Source organism: Podarcis bocagei (assembly GCF_964188305.1).
Source record: "Podarcis bocagei genome assembly, chromosome: 6".
Lineage (NCBI taxonomy): Eukaryota > Metazoa > Chordata > Lepidosauria > Squamata > Lacertidae > Podarcis > Podarcis bocagei.
The window spans coordinates 96218347-96240597 of record NC_138130.1 but is presented as its reverse complement, the minus strand read 5'-3'; the positions used below and the strand labels follow the sequence as shown (position 1 = coordinate 96240597).

General features: G+C 44.4%; 1 protein-coding gene across 1 annotated transcript in view; it reads right to left on the bottom strand.

Annotated features, from left to right (window-relative positions):
• Positions 1 to 4761: 4761 nt before the first annotated feature.
• The window catches only part of DLG2 (discs large MAGUK scaffold protein 2), a 907935-nt gene continuing 890445 nt past the window's right edge, over positions 4762 to 22251 (bottom strand). Inside the window, exons 24-30 of the mRNA XM_081196960.1 lie at positions 22170 to 22211; positions 15312 to 15362; positions 14154 to 14255; positions 12373 to 12545; positions 11681 to 11790; positions 8645 to 8736; positions 4762 to 8381 (exon numbers count right to left, since the gene is read on the bottom strand). Coding sequence (XP_081053086.1) covers positions 8275 to 8381; positions 8645 to 8736; positions 11681 to 11790; positions 12373 to 12545; positions 14154 to 14255; positions 15312 to 15362; positions 22170 to 22211 — 677 coding nt within the window. The 3' untranslated portion in view covers positions 4762 to 8274. The remainder of the gene's footprint in view (positions 8382 to 8644; positions 8737 to 11680; positions 11791 to 12372; positions 12546 to 14153; positions 14256 to 15311; positions 15363 to 22169; positions 22212 to 22251) is intronic.

Here is a 22251-nt window from a genome sequence, read left to right as displayed (position 1 = left end):
CTACCAGATTCCTTTATGTAGAGATGCCAGGGACTGAATCGAGGACCTTCTGTATGCAAAACCATGTGGTCTTTCACTGAGCTATGGTTGCCTCCCAGAGAATGTCCAACAGCAGGCATGGATATTCTGCAATCTCCCAGGACAGCTCGTTCCAACTGTGAGCCAGATTTCGTAGCCGTTATTGTTTATATTTATTTAAATTACAGGGTTGAAGTTGCTTCAGGTTGAGCACTTTCGGGTTGCACTCCACGGCGACACAGAAGTAATGTAACACGTTACTTCCGGGTTTTGCCGCTCACGCAATGCGCAGATGGTCAAAATGATGTCACGTGCATGCGCGGAAGTGGCGAATCACAACCCGCGCACGCACAGGCGCGGGTTGCGTTTGCTTCAGGATGTGAACTGGGCTCCAGAATGGATCCCATTCGTATCCAGAGGTACCACTGTAAATGCATTTCAATAGAATATTTTGCATTTACGCTTAAACTATTGTTGCTTGCTCGGCAGCTTCAGGAGGGGACAGGATCTCAAATCGTTTTACAGCACTGCCTTTGCACAAGTTGCAGCCCGTGATCCCTTTTAACATATTTGTATCCACAGGAATGACCCCGAAAGCCAGCTTCTGGTGGCAAAATGTCAGATTTGACCTGCCTCTTAGTATGATGTCCCCCTTGAGTATAGCATTTATATTTGTGAAACCTTTTCAGCTTTCACCCACCCCACAAAGCAATCAAAATGCAATTCCAAAGACAGCAATTGTTCTTTTTGCTCTCTCCCACCATCTCATGCCTGTATTTCACCTACCGTTCCTGACTTCCCAACAAGGATTATGAGGCTGTTGTTTGAGATCAGAAAGGAAACAGAACCTCTATTATGTGGTTGTTTCAATTATGAAAATTCCTTGTGTGTCCCACATGGTAGTGGAAGGACGCCCATTGACTACAGTCCCCACCTAAAGAGGTCATGGACAAAACAGGGATGTTTCTTCATATGGGAAGGAGGGTGGTAGAGAAGAGTGAGTGAGAGGAGAAGACAGATATTTTCTGAGAGGGACTCATGGTTTAAGTAGGAACTGAAGGTGAAAGGAAGCGGATGCAATCGTGATGCTGTGACTAAGTCACTCTATGCCTTCTCTCCGTAACCTGGTTCCCTCTAGATGTTTTGCACTGCAGCTCCTGAGGGGGAGGGGTATCAGGGGTGCCAACTGGAATAAAATATTGGGGGGCAGGTAAGCCCCATCCTGCATAACTGAGCACAAGACATGGTCTGCGCACACCATTTGAATGTCCATCAACTTTGGGGGACCCCTGTCCCCCTCAAATATTTTATTGGGGTGCCAAAGGGGCCTAGACCCCTAGGAATTGGCTCCTATGATGGGGGCTGTAGTCTAGAAAGAAACATCTGGAGAGCACTAGATTAGGGAAGGCTGCCCTACGCCATGTCACCTTGCTTAGAAAGTACCCTTTTTACTTCTAGGTAAAACAAGCAAACTAGCAGATATAGCTTAGTTAGATTACCCCATATGACTCTGCCTGAATTTTGAGGTCATCACCAGAGACCTCAAATTCGGTGCAGGTCCTTGTCAGTTGTGGCACCAATGTTACGGAACGCCCTCCCAAGGTAGGGCTACCCAGCTCTATGTCTGCTTGCTTTTCATCTTCCTTCCAGTGTGCTTCTATGATGACTTTGCCCTGTTATTTCATGGTGCCCCCTCTCAATCCCATGTGCAGAAGCTGACTGACTTATCTGGCAGCCGAGTAGTGCTTCAACACTGGTGACAGGATAGCATCTTCCACAATACCTGAGGCAGCAGGCTGGATGGAGTGGCCCAGGAAAGGCCACGTGACAACAGAGGGGAATGTCTGAAAACTCAGGAGGAATAGTTGAGGGCTGCTACTACCTCGCTCTGCCTAATGGTAGGGCTAGCTCACTTGACGTTCTTGTATGGCGTTGTATATTTTAAATGTGTGATCCACATTGCATGCTTTCCTTTGAATGCATGAGTGAGATAAAAGTGGTTTTTCGAGGGGAGGGGGTAATGAAAACCTGTGCCAAAGGTTCATCCCAGTTACAAAGCAGGTTACTGCTTCAGGAGCTGTCAAGACAGGAAGGATCCTGTATACCTGAAGGAGCATCTCCACTTCCCTCGTTCAGCTCCAAAGGCCTCCTGGTGGTTCTCTCATTGTGAGAAGCGAGGTTACAGGGAACCAGGCAGAGGGCCTTCTTGGTAGTCATGTCCACCCTGTGAAATGCCTTCCTGTCAGATGTCAAACAGTTAATCAACTATCTGACTTTTAGAAGACATCTGAAGGCAGCCCTTTACAGAGTAAAGAGTCTCATTGTCATCATTTTTTGCTCTTCTACTTTGAACCAAGAAGGTTCCCCAAACACTCATATCTATTCCCCCCCCCAAGTGAATTTTTAAAACAGAAGTGGGGGTTGGTGTCTTTTTAAAACCTGGTCATTCTTACTTGAGTAGCTTTTAAATACTATGCAAATATTTGCTTCTCCTGATGCGGCGTTACCTCTGAAAGAAAACCTGCACCATCCGTTTTGCGAGAAAGCTGTTCAAAGTTTGTGAAGTTTGCTCTTGCTAAGCTCCATTAATTCCCCACTAAAAAGCAAAAAAAGGCAGTGCCACCAAAACATACAGATAAACCGAGGAATAAATACAAATGGCTCCATCTGAGATAATTTTACATGTGTAGCAGAATGGTTTTTGGACAGAGAGAAGAAACAACCAAACGAAAATTGTCGGCATGCTGCGGACACGAAGCCATGGTGATTATTATTTTTTTTGGTTCAACCCGGACTGCCGACGGTGCTACAGATTGTGCCAGAAGAAGATAAGAAATAGCACCAGGGAAATGATCTGGCACATTCCCCTAAAGGAGTCAGTATTTGCCATTCCTCCAACCCCCTTCCTCAGATCCTGGGCAGAAAGCATTCCCTCTGGAAAGCGAAGTGCGGCTTGTGGCAGACATTGGCACCGGCAGCATCCGAGAGGCCTAAGCTCAGTCTCAGGTCATAGGAACATGGGAAGCTGCCTAATATTGAGTCAGATCATTGGTCCAGCTTGCTCAGTATTGTCTACACGGACTGGCAGAGGCCCTCCAGGGTTCCAGGCAGAAGCGTTCCTCCATTGTACTTGGAGATGGCGGGATTGAACCCGGGACCTTCTGCATGCAAAGCACATTTTCTACCACTGAGCTAGGGACCTTCACCATGGACTCCCTTCCATCAGCAGCATGCTCATGCTGCCTCTTGTGGCAACTGCCACCCTATGTTATCTTTAGGGCGTTGAAAGGGCTCTTGGCTACTTGCTTTGGCTCGGCAAAACCCCATATTTAAATTGAGGAGGTGGGGAAATGGCAGGCCACAAAGGTTCACAAGTTTTGTAGGACTTAGGGGGGGAAACCCCCAAAACATTTATCCTGATGCATTTTGCCCTCTTTATAGGATGTAATTTGATGTTGCGGGGAAAAAAGGAAGGGAAGGAACTCAAGGTGCTACAAAATGACATTTATTATGAATGGAGCTTTTTTAATGTAAAAAAAGAATCCTTTAATAAAGGGCATGTTTTTAAGCAACAATTCCAACACAGCAGGGATAGTGTGCTAACTCTACCGCCCGTGGGAAAGGAATTTTTCTGGAACCCATTGGGCTTACAAGAAATGCTATTTTGTAGCACCTCCTTGCTTTTTTTCTTTTGGCCTATGTGTTAGCTTGGGCAACACCTCACCCGGATCCAGCCCATGCATGTGGAGGGTTTGCTAGAACACCCTTGCGCTACCCATGCACCCGGCCCTCTGATGTTCTTGGGCATTCATACGGGGCCATAATTTTTCGATATGGCCAATGAGTGTAAAAACCCTAACGTGCACAGACCTACATTGCACAGTTGGTTACCAGATTGAATTCAGGAAATTGACTTGTGAGAGTTTGACCTACACGTTGTAGTCTGTTCTTGAACTTTAAGGTCCCATATAGATGCCAAGAGACACTGGAGGTACGGCTGTAAAGCTGAGTGAGTGGAGATATGAGTCAGACTGGCTATCATCTGTTCCAGCCCTCAACAGATAATAAAAAGTGAAGTCTTGTTGTCTCAATCATTCCCTCAAGGGTGATTTTGTGGTTAGCTACTTTTTCTTCTCTACTTGTCCATACTCTCGACCACTTTATGGTGTAGAGGAGCTGAGGTTTTGCCAGGAGGTGCTGATGGAATGATTGAGGTGTAGGCCACATTCCCATCAAACGTTTAAATCACCCCAGAGCATCCTGGGAAGTGTAGTTTGTTAAGGGGGCTGAGAGTCATTAGGAGACCTCCTGTTCCCCTCATAGAGCTACAATTCGATTGCTAAAACACTTTGTGAATTGTAGCTCTGGGAGAGGAACATGGATCTCCTAACAACTGTAACAGACTACAGCTCCCAGAATTCTTTGGGGGAAGCCATGCTGTTGGTGTCATGTGACTTTCAATGCATGGTGCGAATGCGGCTGTAAAAGGAGCACAAAGTTTGTAAGTTATCGAGACATGAAACAAATGGAAATGCAAATCCTAAAAGAGAGCCAGCCTTCTTTTGCCGCTTCTCTTGATGATTTTTCTCCCTTCCTCTCTTTCTTTCCTTTTTTTTGCTTAAAAAAAGTGCAGTGGCAACTCTAAGCTGGAAGCACACAAACACGCACACACATACGCACACACACACACACACACACAAACACACGGAAACGGGAAAAAAAGTTACTACAGTAACCAAGGACTGATGGGAAATTGATTGTAGTCAGCCACAGTGGTACTGCCAAACTGGAAAGCACAGCACATGACATAACAGAACAGAACATTTATCAGTAGGATAGTTCTCTTATAAGGTTACATGCTTAACTGAGAAACAAAACAGAACAAACAGAAAGACTGATGGGAGTGGTGAAAAAACAGAACTGGAAATCAGACAGAAAGATTTTCGTCAGGTCCTTGAGGAGGTTTTCTAGACCTCTAGACCTGAGACAACATTTTGCTGATATAAAAAAATGAACAATTGTTCCTAAGGATTTGGACTTCTCTGGATTTCTGCAGAATGATCTCCAAATATCACTAATTTTCTTTTTTTCCCCCTTTTAAGGAAAAACCTCCAAGTTTCTAGCCCTTTTGATTTGGAAAATATTTTGATTGATTTTTCTTTTTTTGCAAGTCTGGAGCTGGCTGGACAGAAGCAAACAGCGCTAAGAGGCGAACACATTTTCTTGTGTCCGTCTTAAGTCGGATGTTAAGGAAAGTTTAGCTGGGCCAAGTGTGGCCAAGTGAACACCAAGTCACATGATGAAGGCAAAATGAATTTCGAGTCCTTCACCACGTAGCCTTGGGCAATTCTATTGACTCCTTGTCTTGCTTGCCCCACCTTCCCCACACTTTGAAATGGGGAAGATCAATAATGACCCATCTGAGAAGGAGATTGTGAGTACAAGCAAGTCAGAGGTGATAACATTGCACCTCGTGTCTTAGAAAATGCTACATTAGAGATCAGTGACAACCTTGGCCTATAGAATTTCTCACGAGCCCTCACTTTTTCTTATTTGTATTTCCAGCTAATTCCATCTCCCCAGGCATGCAATTCCATGCACCTATCGGTGCTCCAGTGAACAAATGGTGCTCCTCTACCCAAAAGAGTATCCTCAGAACTGCCCCATCGATTGGAGGAGCCATAGAGGTCTCTATCAGGAGCTTACATTCCAATCCAGGAGAAATTAGGTACTGTAGTCAGTGGGATTTAAGTGCACAGTGAATCATTCAAACCCCTGTGACAATGTGTCTCTTCTGGATTGCATCATTAGACGAGAATGTTTAAAACAGGAGCTCATGGTTGAGATTTTAGGTGGAGGAATTGAGATGTTAGTTCTTAAAACCTATGTACAAACTGAAGCATACAATAACGATGCCAAAGAAAAGTCATGTAAAATGATGGACTCCTGCAAACGGATACGCAGGAGCTGTTTTTAATCCCCGCCCATGCTGAAAAACAAGCCAGCAACAAAGATCACCTGGTCTTGAAAGCAAAGTGGCAACAGAAGATACGGTAATTTCCCATTCTTCCTGCTGTGCTAAATAATCCAAACAGCTGCTTGCTAGTACCCAAACGCCAGCCACGTATGGGAGATTCAGGCTGCAAACCTTTACTCACCTGGGAGTAAGCCTCATTGAACTCAACAGGGCTATCTTCTGGTAGGCATGGACAGGGTTGCACTGTCAGTGCTCTGTGCATGCACATCCGTGACACACTATAGCTGGCTCTTCTTACTCTCCTGCGATTAGAAAACATAGTTTCTAGGTAGCTTCCAGACATGGAATGCTCCACTTGCAACATTACCCCAAGTATTGTGGGCCTTGAAACAAACACTTTATCAGTGGTTTGCCAACAAAAATAAAAATAAAAACACACCATTGCTGCTGCTGCTTTTTTTTTTTTTTTTTGCAATTTCTCTATCAACAGTTCCCAAGGGAAGAGGTTGGAAGAGAGCTTACAATGGTGACTGTCTTAATTAATTATTTTCAAAGCAAAACAGAAGTTGCATTGAGGCCACTGACATTTTGAGTGGGTTATTTTGTGTGTGTGTGTTTGTGTGTGGGGGGGGGGAATGGGGCTTCACATGCAGGCAAGATTTTTGCAGTGCCCACATGGTGTCATTGGCACAACAATGCTATCCCATAATTCCTCCCACTTTTATCCACGTGTACCTTTTCTGGGAGAAACTGAGTAACTCAAAACCCCAAGAACTAAAATTCTCTTTCCAGTAACCTGTTTCTGATATCTCAGCAGCCATTTACAATACTAACACACATCTGGCTGCACCCTTTATTTCTGGGGCAGAAATCCATTTTAATTCTGAAATCTGTTTTATCTTGTTCTAAGTGCCTCTTTGAGAGTGCAGCAGCGACTAGGAATTTTATCAGCTAGAATAAAAAGGGAGGAGAACACAACACCTTCAAGTTAGGAAAGTAAAAAAATAACACCTAGAACTTAAGAAATAAGATTATGAGGAAATCTCCTGGGGAAAATAATGGCATAGTGCAACTTGAAACCACCCCCCCGACCTTTGCATTTTATACAGCCAGCCAAGGGTGAAAAATAGTTCACCTTTCAATTACTTAATCTTTACAAAATATCTCACAAAATATTTTGTCACCTATAGAAATTAGCGCCTATACATCAATATAGATTTCTTTAAATAAATTATTCCATCTGTTAAGTGCCTTCTGTCTTTATATAAATGATAATATAGACAATCAAAATAAAATGTAAAGCTTTTCCCAATTGTATCCCTCACTGTCAAGTTTAAGTACCCTGAACCCCCAAAGTTTTTTGTTTTTTTTTCAAATGTGTGAGTGTTCTGATGTGGAATGAAATTTGTTGCCTGGACCCTCAATAGCATTACAAACCTGTTGAAATTGTGGGTCTGAAGTGGTCAGGGGAAAATAATACTCCCGATTGGTTTCAGAAAAAAACCCCCAAAAACCTGATGTGCATAGTTATACGAAAGTTGAGGTGTAGCAAATACAAATGCGCTATGACCAAAACGAAAAAACAACCAGCCCACCCCAGCAGAAGTCCCTGATCCAACATCCAGAACAAGCTATTCAAGGTCTTTCCAGAGTTTGGTGGACGATGGATCAGGTCCTATAGGATATTCTCCTGCAAGGCGCAGGGCACTCGGCTCCTCGTCCTGTTTAAATACAAGCTTCATCCATGTCCGCTTCAAGCGTCCGCCTTACCCATCGGAGTCAGAGCGATGCTCCTTGCAGGATCGAGCTGTAATATTGAGGTCCAAGGCCTGGGAACGTCTTCTCCAAAGCCATCAATGAACACATTGAGGTGAGCCAAGAATACAGATTGGGGTGGAGGCAGCACTGCTGGCCAGCTTTCTCGGACAGCGGCTCTTCCGCGTCAGAAGTCCATCTCTGCCCAGTGGTGCAACGAGCACACGGCTAGCAGTTTCCTTTTTTTTCTTGTTAATATGGCAAAAGTCTCTCTCTCTTATTTTTGTAAAGGTTTTCTTCTTTTCTCTACCCTTTATGACCAAATCAATGTCCTTCATGGCTTCGAACACTTTGTGTTGTACATTCAGAAAAAAATTCACATTGACTGCAAGAAACGTAAAAGTAACTTTCCCCTCCGCCCCCCCGGGAAAAAAAAATCACACCCCAAAAAAGCTTCCAAATAAGATAGGCTTAAGTTTTCTTCTAAATGCTCTTCCATTGTGATCAGAGGTGAATTGGCGAACTTATAGCTTCTCCTTGGAAGGAATCCAGATGAAAGGCCCAGATTGTTCTTCAATTACGAGTTTGCATTGGTTATAAATATCTTCTAAGGTTTCTCCTTGGACAATAGCTGCAGGGGAAAAAAAGTTCTTAACAGTCACATTGGTAAATATTCTGGGTAGGTGGTTAGAGTCTCCACTTTTGCATTTCCCCAAAAGATGGAATGCATCATCCAAAAAAAGGTTGAAAGATTTTGCCTATGCTAATTTATAAGGTTAAATGCATATTTAGAAATATTTACTATGATGTCCATAAGGGAATGTGGCTCTTCCTTGAGCTGAGGGGGAAAAAAGGGTTCTCTAGCCACAGGAAACCTTCCCAAGCAACGCATACCTGTAAAATATTCTCCAAATTCTTGTTCTAATTTCATTGCTCGGTCGTACGTCTTCTTGGCTTGCTCTTCTGTGAAACGTTTATTCATTTCCCTAGAGACACATTGGAGGTAAGGAAGATCCGTCACCATTTCATTAGTCGTTTGCCGCAGCCAAAATAAGCCCCAACAAGTTATCTTAAAAATAAATAACTAAAGTGCCCCTTTTTTATTCAGAGTGTGGGTGGGGTAGAGTAAATCCTCAAGCCTTCATACAGGCCATGTTGTTAGAGGCTCTGGAACTAAGGCAAAAAGAGTGGCGTCTGAAAAACAGAACTCTCCTATAAACTATTAATGTCGTAGGAGCACTAAAATATGTTCATATTAAAAGAGCTTAGTGTAAGGTTAGGCAACATGCTGCCTGCCAGATGTTGTTGGACTCCAACTGCCAGATGTTGTTGGACTCCGTTAACTGCAGCGAAAATGGGAGCTGAGTTTCAATGGCATATGGAGGGCACCATGTTGGCTATCGCTGCAGTAATGATACACCTCAGAAGCAGGTCTCTCTCATTATGCTGCTTAGTCAAAATGAGGACAGACGATATTTTCCATGGCAACACAGCCAGGGCTCAATTTGTCGGAGAGTTCATTTCCCAAACTCATTTCCAATTGGAACATGGACAACAAAAGCTCCCAGCCTGTGGAAACTGCTTTCCCTTCACTACTGTGAATGACCGTCGCACTCTGCTTCCACACATCTGTGACTGGCATGCAGGGCTTCCAGGATGGAGGATATAGATTCCCTTCCAAGCGCCGGTTAATTTTAGGAAATCGGCTGCGGCATGTGGATAAGCAAAGCAGAGAGACATGAAACCATAATCCGAAACTCTGGATGAAACCAGAGACGCATGCCAAAACGAACTGCACAGCGTAAGCCACGTGCGAAGCATGCTGAAAATTACGTGCATGGCGATGCATAAGGAATTGGCTAAGAAGTACATGACAACACACATTTGTTACAGTTGACCTAGCTCTTGGGAAGAAGAATCTGCCTGCTGACTGAATTGGGCATGCACCAAATGTGTCTATGCTAAGGAAGGAGAAAGCTACTCAAAAAATAGTATTTTGTGTGCTCCTGTTCCAGCAACTAAGGGGGGCATTCCTATGGCGAGATCCACCAGGATGAACAGCTTAGGGTGCAGGGGATCTGGTTTGGCTGACTGATTCCTGGCTCAGCTGGGCTCAGCTAGCATTAAGAACCCAACCCCAGACCTACATTGGCTCCCAGTACGTTTCCGAGCACAATTCAAAGTGTTGGTGCTGACCTTTAAAGCCCTAAATAGCCTTGGTCCAGTATATCTGAAGGAGTGTCTCCACCCCCATCGTTCTACCCGGACACTGAGGTCCAGCTCCGAGGGCCTTCTGGCGGTTCCCTCATTGCGAGAAGTGAGGTTACAGGGAACCAGGCAGAGGGCCTTCTTGGTAGTGGCGCCCGCCCTGTAGAATGCCCTCCCACCAGATGTCAAAGACAACAGCAACTACCAGACTTATAGAAGACATCTGAAGGCAGCCCTGTTTAGGGAAGCTTTTAATGTTTGACGTATTACAGTATTTTAATATTTTTTTGGAAGTGGCCAGAGTGGCTGGGGAAGCCCAGCCAGATGGGCGGGGTATAAATAATAAATTATTATTATTATTATTATTATTATTATTATTATTATTATTATTAGATCAGCCAAAGATATGCCCGTTTAACTTGCTCCTCCTGGCTCAGCTGGGGCTCAGTCAGCGGAGCCAAAGCTGGATGAGCTGTAAAGGTAAAGCTAAAGGGACCCCTGACCGGTCCAGTCGCGGACGACTCTGGGGTTGCTGTAAATCCCCCAAAGGAGTGTTATGGTAAAATGGCACAGCAGGATTTGCAGCAGGCCCCATGCTGGAGTGTGGGCCTTGGCTCATGCCTGACGATGGTGATGTCTGAAAGCAGCTCTGTAATGCATGTATCATCTAAGTTAGGCTCTGATAAACAGTGGAGACAGTGACTTGTGTATCTCTCTCATGGGGAGATGCAAATAACAACCGCAGCAACAACAATTTCATTATTTTTATGCCGCCCATCTGTCTGGTTTGCCCCAGCCACTCTTGGTGGCTTCCAGTATAATAGAAAGACACCATAAAACATCAAAAGCTAAAAGCTCCCATATCCAGGGGTGCCTTCAGATGTCTTCTAAAAGTCAGATAGTTGTTTAGTTCCTTGACATCTGATGGGAGGGCGTTCCACAGGGCAGGTGCCACTACCGAGAAGGCCCTCTGCCTGGTTCCCTGTAACTCACAGTGGCTTCTCACAGTGAGGGAACTGCCAGAAGGCCCTCAGAGCTGAACAATGGGGGTGGAAACGCTCCTTCATGTATACTGGGCCGAGGCCATTTAGAGCTTTAAAGGTCAGCACCAACACTTTGAATTGTGCCCGGAAATGTGCTGGGAGCCAGTGTAGATCCTTTAGGACTGGTGTTATATGGTCCCGGCAGCCACTCCTAGTCACCAGCCTGGCAGATGCGTTCTGGATTAGTTGTAGTTTCCAAGTCACCTTCAAAAGTAGCCTCACGTAGAGCGCGTTGCAGTAGTCCAAGCAGGAGATAACCAGAGCATGTACTACTCTGGCGCGACAGTGTGTAGGCAGGTAGGGCCTCAGCCGACGTATCAGATGGAGCTCGCAGACAGCCACCCTGGACACAGAATGGACCTGTGCCTCCATGGACAGCTGTGAGTCTAGAATGACTCCTTTAGGGGCACATTTACTCCATTCAGGATCAAGAAATCCCCCATGCCTGCCTGTCTCCTGTCCTCCTGAAACAGTACTTCTGTCTTGAATGATATACACCAATGGAAGAAGTGCAACTCATCCTTCCTGCATTTGAACATAGCCAGCAATGCCCAAAGGCAGCTGCACACCAGGAAAGCATGCATCCCATGTTATGCAATGTTCCAAATCCTGGAAATGGCAGGGAGCAGAATTCTGGGTGGCATGGAATGTTCCTACTCTCATTGAGACAAGTACTCACATCAACGGCTCCCAGGATTTAGGCTTAATGAAGATCGCAATGGGGTACAGCTGCGCAGCTTGTAGTCGCTTGATGGCGTTTCCTGATACATCGAGTATACAGTGTTTGCCCTGTTGGGAGCAGGTGAAGATCTGGTTAACTCTTGCAATGATTTCAGCCAATAAGAAAGCGCCTTGCCCTCTCACATAGGTCTCAGTCTCAGTTTTATTGCGCATAGCCAAAGGCTGCCGCAATGTACACAGAAGCGTTCGACAATTAAAAGAAAATATGCTGGATTAATACTAAAAACTTAAAACATTTATATTATCAAGACATTACCTACTCTAAACAGAGCTATAAAAGTACCTTAATATACAGGTTAAGACATCAAACAATAAAATTTGTAGGCTAAAATTGTCACATGGCCACTAATATTATTAAAAAATAATGTTAATTAATACAGTGTGCAATTATATTTGGAGTTTGGTGATAAAGATAGAATATAACTTGATGTAGTTAGGGTCAAATAAATTCATCTCCTTTACAATTGGTGGCTACCAGAGGTGGTTCACCAGACAGGGTCTTCTTCGTTGCAGTGGAGCTAACACTGGGAGGCCTGTCTGATGGCGTTGTGGCATTTTGGAGACCTCATCTGCCCACACCAATATTCCCTTGCCTATCTGCCGCAACCTTTGCTACGGGAACAAACTTACCCTTTCTGCCACAAATCTGACAGATTGCACGCTAGTCCCATAAAGATTATCGTTATATTGTCCGGCCTCTATGAATTTGTGCTCTTGGATGTCCTTTTCCATTTGTTCTCTGGAGATGACAAAATGATAATCTCTACCATCCACTTCATAATCGCGCTTTGGCCGAGTTGTATCTAGGGGCGGGGGGTAGAGAGAGAAGATGGAAAACAAAGAAGGATAAAGCTTTCTGTAAGTGCACCAAGACAAAAATGAAATTTGCCAACCCAAAGATACGTCTACATCTTGATTCTCCTCTTCAGATATCAAGGAACACACACCCATTTCATCACCAGTTTCATGCAGCAACAACAACAGTATCTCATTTATCTATCATCTATCTATCTATCTATCTATCTATCTATCTATCTATCTATCTGCCCATCTGGGTTAGCTCAGTTGGTAGAGCATGAGTTTCTTAATCTCAGGGTCGTGGGTTCAAATCTCACCTTGGGCAAAAGAGTCCTGCATTCCAGGGGGTTGGACTAGATGACCCTTGTGGTCCCTTCCAACTCTACAATTCTATGATTCTATCTACATATCTCTATGCTGTAACAGCTCTGACTCCTAGTAAATTAGCAAAATCTGTAAGACAAGTTCAAATATCTGTTGGAAGTGTAAAAGAAGAAGGTGGCACCTTTCATCATATGTGGCGGTCTTGTAAGGTAATCAAAGCATTATGGGAAATGATATATAATGAGAGAAAAAATGTTTAAATTAACTTTTATAAACAAAACCAGAGGCTTTTTTTATTAGGAACTGTAGATGCCAATATTCCAAAGGAGCAAAAAAGACTTATGTACGTGACGACAGCCACATGGATGCTATTAGCCCAGAGATGGAAAGAAGATGGAAAGAAGGTAGCAGAAGAAATAAGAAGTGTACTGTCACAGCTTCAAGTCAGAATTAGTATGTTGGAGAAGCAAACATGGAGGCGAAGTCTATCCATGGCTACTAGCCACAGAAATATCTGCCTGAATGTAGCCAAAAGAGTAAGAGTCACACCAGCAATTCCTTGGTGTCAGGAAAGGATATTTAGGTATGCAACAACTGCAGCCCATGTTTTGTTAGCCCCAAAATGGAAAGTGAGCGAGGTCCCAACTAAAGAGGACTGGCAATTTAAGTGGACAGAATATGCAAAACTTGCAGATTTAACATACACAATAAGAGAGCAAGAGGAACATATATTTAAAGAAGAGTGGGAAACATCTATTGAATACATGGGAAATAACGGTATACAGCTGAAAATGCTGGCTGCATTAAGATAAATTCAACAAATAATTCTTGATGGATGTTAAGGTGGAAAACTGATTTGAATGGTTATAGTATAAGGTTGCCAGATGTCCCCGTTTCCCGGGGACAGTCCCTGGATTTACAGCTTTCTCAGGACAATAAGTGTCCCCAGATTCATTGAAAAAAATCTGGTAACTTATTGTAGTAAAATATGCAGGGATGTATGATATGTAAAATGAACCATGGAAGGAGAAGAAGAGAAGTCATTGGATACTTTAAAGTTTGTAAAATGTTTATTTTGAAATGTAAAATTGAAAACTTAATAAAAATGATTATTATGAAAAAAGAGTCACATCAGCTCCTGTTTTGCCTCTGTCCCCACATACCTATGACATATGCCCCCTGGAAGGTTACCCATGCAGGAATGAGGTTTCTGAAACGGAAAAAGGCCCCTGCCCCAACATTAAACAGAGAAAAATGGGAGAAGAGGTCTCAGAAAATATAATACTTACGTGGTACACAGGAGCCAAATTTGTCAGGAAATTCAGATATCAAATCATCATTGATTCGATCTTTCATTGGGCCAAGGATAATAACTGGTCTGGTGTAATTAACTGAAATGCAGAAAGAAAAGGAACATCTTGATGATGGAAACTTTAAAGCAAATTGCGATGGCAAGTCAACAGCTCATGTTTACCTGTTGGTAGAAATGAATTGGACTGAACACACTCGTGGAGTTAAAAGAAAAGATTTTGCTATGTCCAAGCCAAAAGGTAAAAAAGGTAAAGGTGAAGGACCCCTGGCTGGTTAAGTCCAGTCAAAGTTGACCACGGCGTGTGACGCCCATCTCGCTTTAGGCCGAGGGAGCTGGCATTTGTCCACAGACAGCTTTCCGGGTCATATGGCCAGCAGGACTAAACCGCTTCTGGCACAACAGAACACCGTGGCAGAAACCAGAGCGCATGGAAACACTGTTTACCTTCCCGCCACAGCAGTACCTATTTATCTACTTGCACAGGTGTGCTTTTGAACTGCTAGGTTGGCAGGAGCTGGGATAGAGCAACCCCATTGTGAGGATTCAAACCGCCGACCTTCTGATAGGCAAGCCCAAAAAGCTCAGTGGTTTAGACCACAGCACCACCTGTGCCCCTGTTTCCAAGCCAAAGGCTACCTGTACAGGTCGGTTGTTAGTAAAACAAAGTGGGAGTTGGGAATGTAAATAAAACTATTTAGAGTAAGGGCAGTCCCACATAATACGTAGCTCCTGTCTGCAGTCTGAAGTACATGGATGGACTGGGTCACAGAGGCTAAATCTGGGTCACAGCGGCAGCAGAAAGAGATAGCAAAATTCTAAAATGTGACAGTGGACTGTAAGCTGGGGTATCACATTTTTTAAATGCACCTCCCTACATACAAGTGTCCCATGCCAGTCAGAAAACTACCACAGTGGACTGAACGTGGGCCAAAAGAGCTTTCATCCTGCTCTGCTAGTTTTCTCGTGGCAGGGAGTTTTTGTGCGACGCCCCCCCCCCACTTTTACACTGTGAAGTGGTATGGTCCCCCCTGCCACCTCAGGACTGTACCACCTCATTTTCCTGAATGAATAGATGGCATCTACTGATCATCTGATTGGTCCAAACATGTTTAGTAGAACGTCAGTCTTTGCTTACTTTCCTGCCTTGTTACAGGTTCGTAGGAGAGAATGCAATCTTCTTGCCCTCCTGTGAAAAGAAGAAAAAAGGGGGGTGGGAATCACTGTTGACAAACAGACTTTCTGTAGATGCCCCCCCCCGTCCCACCCTGTGTGGAGATCAATTTCAGCTCTTGAAGGATGCTCAAACCAGAGTTGTTCCAAAATGCGTTCGGAATTCTCCAGCAGTTTAAACTGTCAACGTAACCCCATTATAATTAATCAGCTGTGTCAAAGAAGCTACTTCATTGATTACTAGCAGCTGGGCCAACAGCAGCAAGGCAGAAAACGGATAGATCATTTGTTGCTTGGCAGCAGCCGCTGACTACGGCACCTCTGGAAATTTCACATTTTAAAAAAGGGGTCAGCCCAACGTGATCAATGATCAGGCAATCAGAAGGAGTGCTAAAGAATCGACGTTCGACGTACTTAAGGTTTGGTCGGCTCACCCAGCTCTGAATCAGAAAGGAGACCAGACACAGGGTGGAGGTAGCCATTGGAAGGAGACCTGAAACATTGCTGCATAACTTCAGAGCAGTGGAAGGACATGAGGCCTTGAAGCTGGATACTGCTCTGATTATGTGATTCACTGAGTGGAGAGCCTTTATACACACAGATGCCCTGTATGAATGCCAGAGTTCCTGAAGGATCATAGTTAAATTGTGGGGTCCGGTGGGTGTAAGTGGTCTGAGGTTCAATCCATTGCATCTTCCATTACAAGGTTCAGGGAGTGGGTGATGGGAAAGTTTTTTCTCTGCCTGAGATCCTGGAGGGATCCTGCCAGTCAGAGTAGACAATGCTAGTCTAGATGGACAGGTTATCTGATTTGGCACAAGGCCCCTTTCCAGATTCTTTCCATGAGTTGGCTGATGAGGGGTCTTTGGGAGAAAACCCTATAACAGGAAACATTCAACATGCACTATCTAAATCTTGCTACGTATTACTTTGCATAGCCAAATTTGAAGTATAAATTATGGAGGTTGTAGCAGTTGGTTTGGTAGCGTGCATGGAAATTTACCGATAAGCAAATTCTTTTCCGACTGCAGAAAGGCGTGCGCTCTCTTACGACAGAATCAACATTTGGGAAGGTGCATAAAAAATGCATTGCAAGCAATTCAGACACTTGCTTTTAATTGTTTAGTTTAGTTCAAATACACACACTCAGCTTGTTTCATTATCGCCCAATTAGTTTTGTCGGGCAATTATGGCCAATTGAGCAATTAGGCTAAATAGACGCAGGAACGATTGAGCAATTGATGTCAGTTCCTTTGTACTTTTAATTGAATGCATTTGATGAATGAAGTATGCGTGCGCATGTGAGTGTAATGGGAACGTTACTGGTCACAATTTTGAACAATTTTATCTGGGCAACTTAGTTTTAAAGAATGAAAACTTTTCTAAAGTGTAATCCTAACTTGTAGGTCTACCAGGTCGGATGGAGTAGAAGTTCTTCACCAAAGAAGATAAGCTGTCAGCCTGTTTGTGTGTGTGTGTTCACCACGGAGGACCCTGACATTCCTGCGGGAATCTGGACAGGCGTAGATCTCCTACTTGCCAGAGGTAGGCTCTAAAATACGGTATTCCTTGGGTATTCTGGGGGAGGGTAACCAGAGGCAGCTTTGTTCCTCAAAGAGGTCTCAGGATCAGGCCCTTCAACTCTACCAGGCTGGAACTGGCATGGTTAATCCTCCCACTGTAGAAACCAATAGGGAGGGAATTATATAATAATAAAAAGAATTGTCAGGCTTCTATATAGGAAAAACCCACCTCCTGCCCTGTCTGGAATCCTGGAGACATCTGACTGTCAGTGTAGACCAGGCATCCCCAAACACGGCCCTCCAGCTGTTTTGGGACTACGACTCCTATCATCCATAGCTAACAGGACCAGTGGTCAGGGATGATGGGAATTGTAGTCCCAAAACAGCTGGAGGGCTGAGTTTGGGGGTGCCTGGTGTAGACCATACTTGAGCTTGACAGACCAATGGTTTGACTCAGAATAATGCTGTACTGTTCTCTGCCTCTAACAGAAGGGAAACAAACAGGGAGAGGTCAGAAAGCGAACACATCTAGGAAGGCAATGATACCAAAAGGAGATGAAGGTGGTAATGCCTCTGGAGACTATCAACGTGGCCACTTGGCACTGATCTCATTGCACCAAGGAAACAGCTGGGGAGGCTCACCAGAAAATGAATATTTCCTGGCTCTGGTTCAGACCCTTTCTTGAGAAGAAAGGAGAGAGCTTTAGAGAGGCAGGCTCAGTAAGCAGCCTTTATGCTCAGGCTGGGTGACAGGAGAGGTACGACCAGTTGGGTTAGAACAGCGGTTCTCAACCTGTGGGTCCCCAGATGTTGTTGGACTACAACTCCCATCATCCCTGAGCTCTGGCCTTGCTAACTAGGGGTGATGGGAGTTGTAGTTCAACAACATCTGGGGACCCACAGGTTGAGAAAGGCTGGGTTAGAAGAAGCTGTTCAAGCTTACGGAGTCCAAGATCGGGACAAGGGGTTCCAAACTGCACAGAAGCAATGGGGTTGTCCCAATGGGTTGGCATCCCCACCCACCAAGCTTTTAAAGATGGGGCCATGGGAGCTTACTCGGGAGACTCTCGTGCCTTGCAAGACTGTGTGCAGGTGCTCATTGCATTGGGGAGGATGTGTCAGATCCCAGTGACTGGAGTGCTGCTGGGTCCCAGACAACTAGGTTGTGCCCTCCCCATCTGACTCTGGTTCCTCCACTCCTAGTGATGGTTGCTGCCCTTCTGGATTCTGTGCTCCTCCTCCTGGGAAGGAAGAGGGGAGGTGGGAGTCCTGCTTCTCCAGCCAGAGCAGTCGTTTCCTGGAGGAGTGAAGTACCTGCCTCCTCCAAACTCTGTTTCCCTGTCTCCATCACCCCTGATGTCATTTCCTGTTCCTCTTCCTTGTCTGTCAGCCTACCACTCCATGCCTGAGCCTGGTGACACCTCAGGACTCATGATAGACTCCTTGAGGCTGGAGCCGACCCTGTACATGATGCCTGGCGGTTATGCAAAATAAAAATAAAAATGCAGATGGTAGCATCCGTCATTTGCCCAGGTTGGGACGGATTAATCTGTCAATGTCCATTTTTCTTGGTTTCTCATTTTTCAATTCAGTTTGCCCCATTTCCGCAACAGCTTGTAATTTTTTGGAAAAAAGTCTGTGTCAAAATCCATGTACCTTTTAATGTGTATTTCTCTTAATTTTTGCGAGCCAATTTCCTAAATGCAATGCATTTCTCTGTGTTATGTTCGGTAACATGCACTTTTTAAAGCAGGATTTCCCTGAATATTTGCTTTTTCATACACACACATACACAGATATATATTTGGTTGGAGACCTGCATTGCAAAATTCGGAGAAGTGCGAATTTCAAAGAGAAGCTGCGTTTCAGTCTGCAGATGAGTCCAGGAAGTGCAAATTAAGTAAGTTCCTGTTGAAATATGAACTGAACACATTTCTCCCCTATCTTTAGCTTCTGGCCACTGCTTTGCAAGTCAATTAATGTTAGTTCAGATTATGTCAATGTAACCTGTCAAAATATCTTGTTTAGCTGGAAGAAAGTAGAGTAGATTACTATTCTGACTATTTACAGAGGGTATGAAACCCATGGTTATTTCAGTGTACACTGAGAGAGATGCTCCATGCTTCATTCACACACACACACACACACACACACACACACACACACACACACTTGACAAATGGCTTGTAAATGTTAAGGAAACAGCAGAAGAAAACGGGGAATGATTGCAACGTTTTTCTTTCTGGAAATACAGTTGTGCAGCTCCCATTCAGATTGCACCAACAAAGTCTACTCATAATTTGATGGACGGCTTGTTGGATAGGGTACCCAGGAAGCCAGGGATTTCAGAGAGAGCTCTGCCAATCAGAATTCAGGCCTGTTTTGAACATGCACTGGTCTGATGTGGTCCCTTGCTCCAATTTCTTTCAAGAAAATTTAGGTTCAATTTGAGTTAATCAAGTGCCTTTGCTTTTAAATGCTGAATCACAGATTGTTCCCAAATGCCTCAAAGGAGTTGATTTTAGAGAACATAATTAATCTGTGGGTTGTATTGAATGTTCTCCATATTCAGAGTAAATCCATTGAAGGTGATGGTTAGAACTGGTTAAAATTCCTGTCATCCCTGCCCAATGGCCATGATGGTTGGGCCTGATGGGAATAGTAATATACCAATACCTGGAGGACATATTTTGGCTATGCCTGTAACTAGTTACCCTCCAGAGTTTCAGGTGGGAGTTGTTCTCAGCCCTACACGGAGATGCCATGGTTTGAACCAGGGATATTTTACATTCAAAGCCAAGCCTATTATGACCGCAATCCTAAACACATTTATTAGGAAGTAAGCCCCACTGAATTCAGTTGAACATATTTCTGAGTAAACTCAGCATTGTGCCGTAAATGGAATTTCCCACCACCAGGGTGGTGGTAAGAGAAAGTAATAGCTGTGTCCGACTTAGGTCCATTAATTTTGATGGACCTACTCTGAGTAAAACTGAGTTGGACACAACCCCATGCAAGCGGAAAATCACAGGTTCAACCCCTAACACATCTACTTCAATGGCCAGGTAGCAGGGTGATGTGAAATAATTTTGCCAACCAGAATGGACAAAACGAGGCTATTTGGACAAACGGTGTGACCTGATTTAAGGCAACTTTCTGTATTCCTCTCCATCTACCCCTGCCAGTTCCTAATCAGGTAGCATCCTGGTTTTGAGGGCACTTTTGAAATGCACAAGTGCCAACCCCTGCCTCCTCTAAATCGTAGTCAAATGATGCTCCCTGCAGCCAACAGAGCTGTCACAAAAGTTTAAGGAAGGCAGGCCCACGTTTTGGTCCCTGATTGGTCCCTGGATTTAGGTGAAATCCACCTAAACATTAGGAAGAACTACCTGACAGTAAGAGCTGTTCGACAGTGGAATTTGCTGCCAAGGAGTGTGGTGGAGTCTCCTTTTTTGGAGGTCTTTAAGCAGAGGCTTGACAACCACATGTCAGGAGTGCTCTGATGGTGTTTCCTGCTTGGCAGGGGGTTGGACTCGATGGCCCTTGTGGTCTCTTCCAACTCTATGATTCTATGATCTGAACACTGTGTTTGGGTACCAGCAAGAAGGGAGGGCTGTTTTAAATGGGAGAGCACTGTTGCACTCACAGTGGGTCAGTGCATCTTGCTGTTAATTAGAAGGTTGGTGGTTTGAGCCCACCCAAGGGGGTTAGACTAGATGACCCCTGAGGTCCCTTCCAACTCTACAATTCTATGATTCTATGACTTCCCATAGGCATCTGGTTGCCTAAGGTGAAGACAGACTTCTGGACTAGATGGGCTTTTGGTCTGATCCAGCAGGGCTTTTTTAAACTGTTACATATGAATGGATCTGTCAGTCTTGATTTCTCTCAATTTTTTCATTGTTTTAGAGACTTCAATTCGGTTCACAGATCTGAGCAACTTGCTTACAGACAACAACACCCTAGTGTGAATCTCTCTTAATAAATAAGTGTCATGCAAGCAATTCCCACAATGCCATGCATTTTTGTCTGTTATTTTCACCAATAGGTGCATCTGTGTGCACACTTTCCCCCGATGCCATGCACTTCCCTGCACATTATTTGGTTGCAGAACTGCACTGCAAAATTCATAGAAGCGCAATTTTCAAAGGGCACCTGAGTTTCGGTTTGCGTTTTGGTTCGTCGTGTGCGAATTAGGCACTTTCTCATAAAAATGTAAACAAAAGGGAAATTCTCCCCTTTCCCTGGTCAGTGTTGGAAAATAAATGCTAAATCTAAAAGGTTCCTGGACCTGATCCAGCAGGACTTCTCCTACATATTGACTGAACCACTTTCTTGGAAGGCAACATTTGGATCACAAGAAGCTGCCAATTTATCATGGGAGGAAAACATTGTCTGGAAAGGACACATCAAACCAGGCCATGTCTGTTTTAGAGCTACATCCCAGTATTTGCACCTCATTCATGCCATCCATTCAAAGCACTCTTATACCATTTTAATTGGCTTTCCAAAAGGATCCTGGAAACTGTAGTTAATATATGGTGCTGTTAAAAGGCAAAGGGACCCCTGACAATTAAGTCCAGTCGTGAATGACTCGGGTTGCGCCGCTTATCTTACTTTAAAGGCCGAGGGAGCCGGCATTTGTCTGCTTCTGCAGACAGTTTTTCTGGGTCATGTGGCCAGCATGACTAAGCTGCTTCTGGCGAAACCAGAGCAGTGCACGGAAACGCCATTTACCTTCCCGCCGGAGCGGTACCTATTTATCTACTTGCACTTTGACGTGCTTTTGAACTGCTAGGTTAGCAGGAGCTGGGACTGAACAATGGGAGCTCACCCCGTCACGGGGATTTGAACCACCAACCTTTCGATCGGCAAGCCCAAGCAGCACAGTGGTTTAACCCATAGCGCCACCCGCGTCCCACGGTACTGTTAGGAGGCCCTCATTCCCCTCACAGAGCTACAGTTCCCAGAGCTCCCCAAGAAGGGGGATTTATGAACCTCTCTGGGAATGTTAGCTCTAACAATTCTCAGCACTCTTAGCAAACTACATTTCCCAGGATGCATTGGGAAATTAAAACAGTATTGTGCTTCAAATGAACAGTGTGGATGTGGTTTGATTTCTGTTTGCACCTGGTAACAAATCAAGCCATTTGCACCAATAATAAAAGTGACAAGGTATTATAGATGTATTTTTTAAAGTTTGAAGGGGGAGGGTGGGGGCAGGAGAAGAGAGAAGAAACGGAACCACCACAGGCAAGCCAAAGTAAAAAAGGAGACCCAAACGAAATCTGTTAACTTACTGTAGCTACTTTCGCTATCGCTGGCATTAGAAGAAAGGTGTTCTGCAAGAACAGGACAGCAAATTAAAAGGACATATCCAAG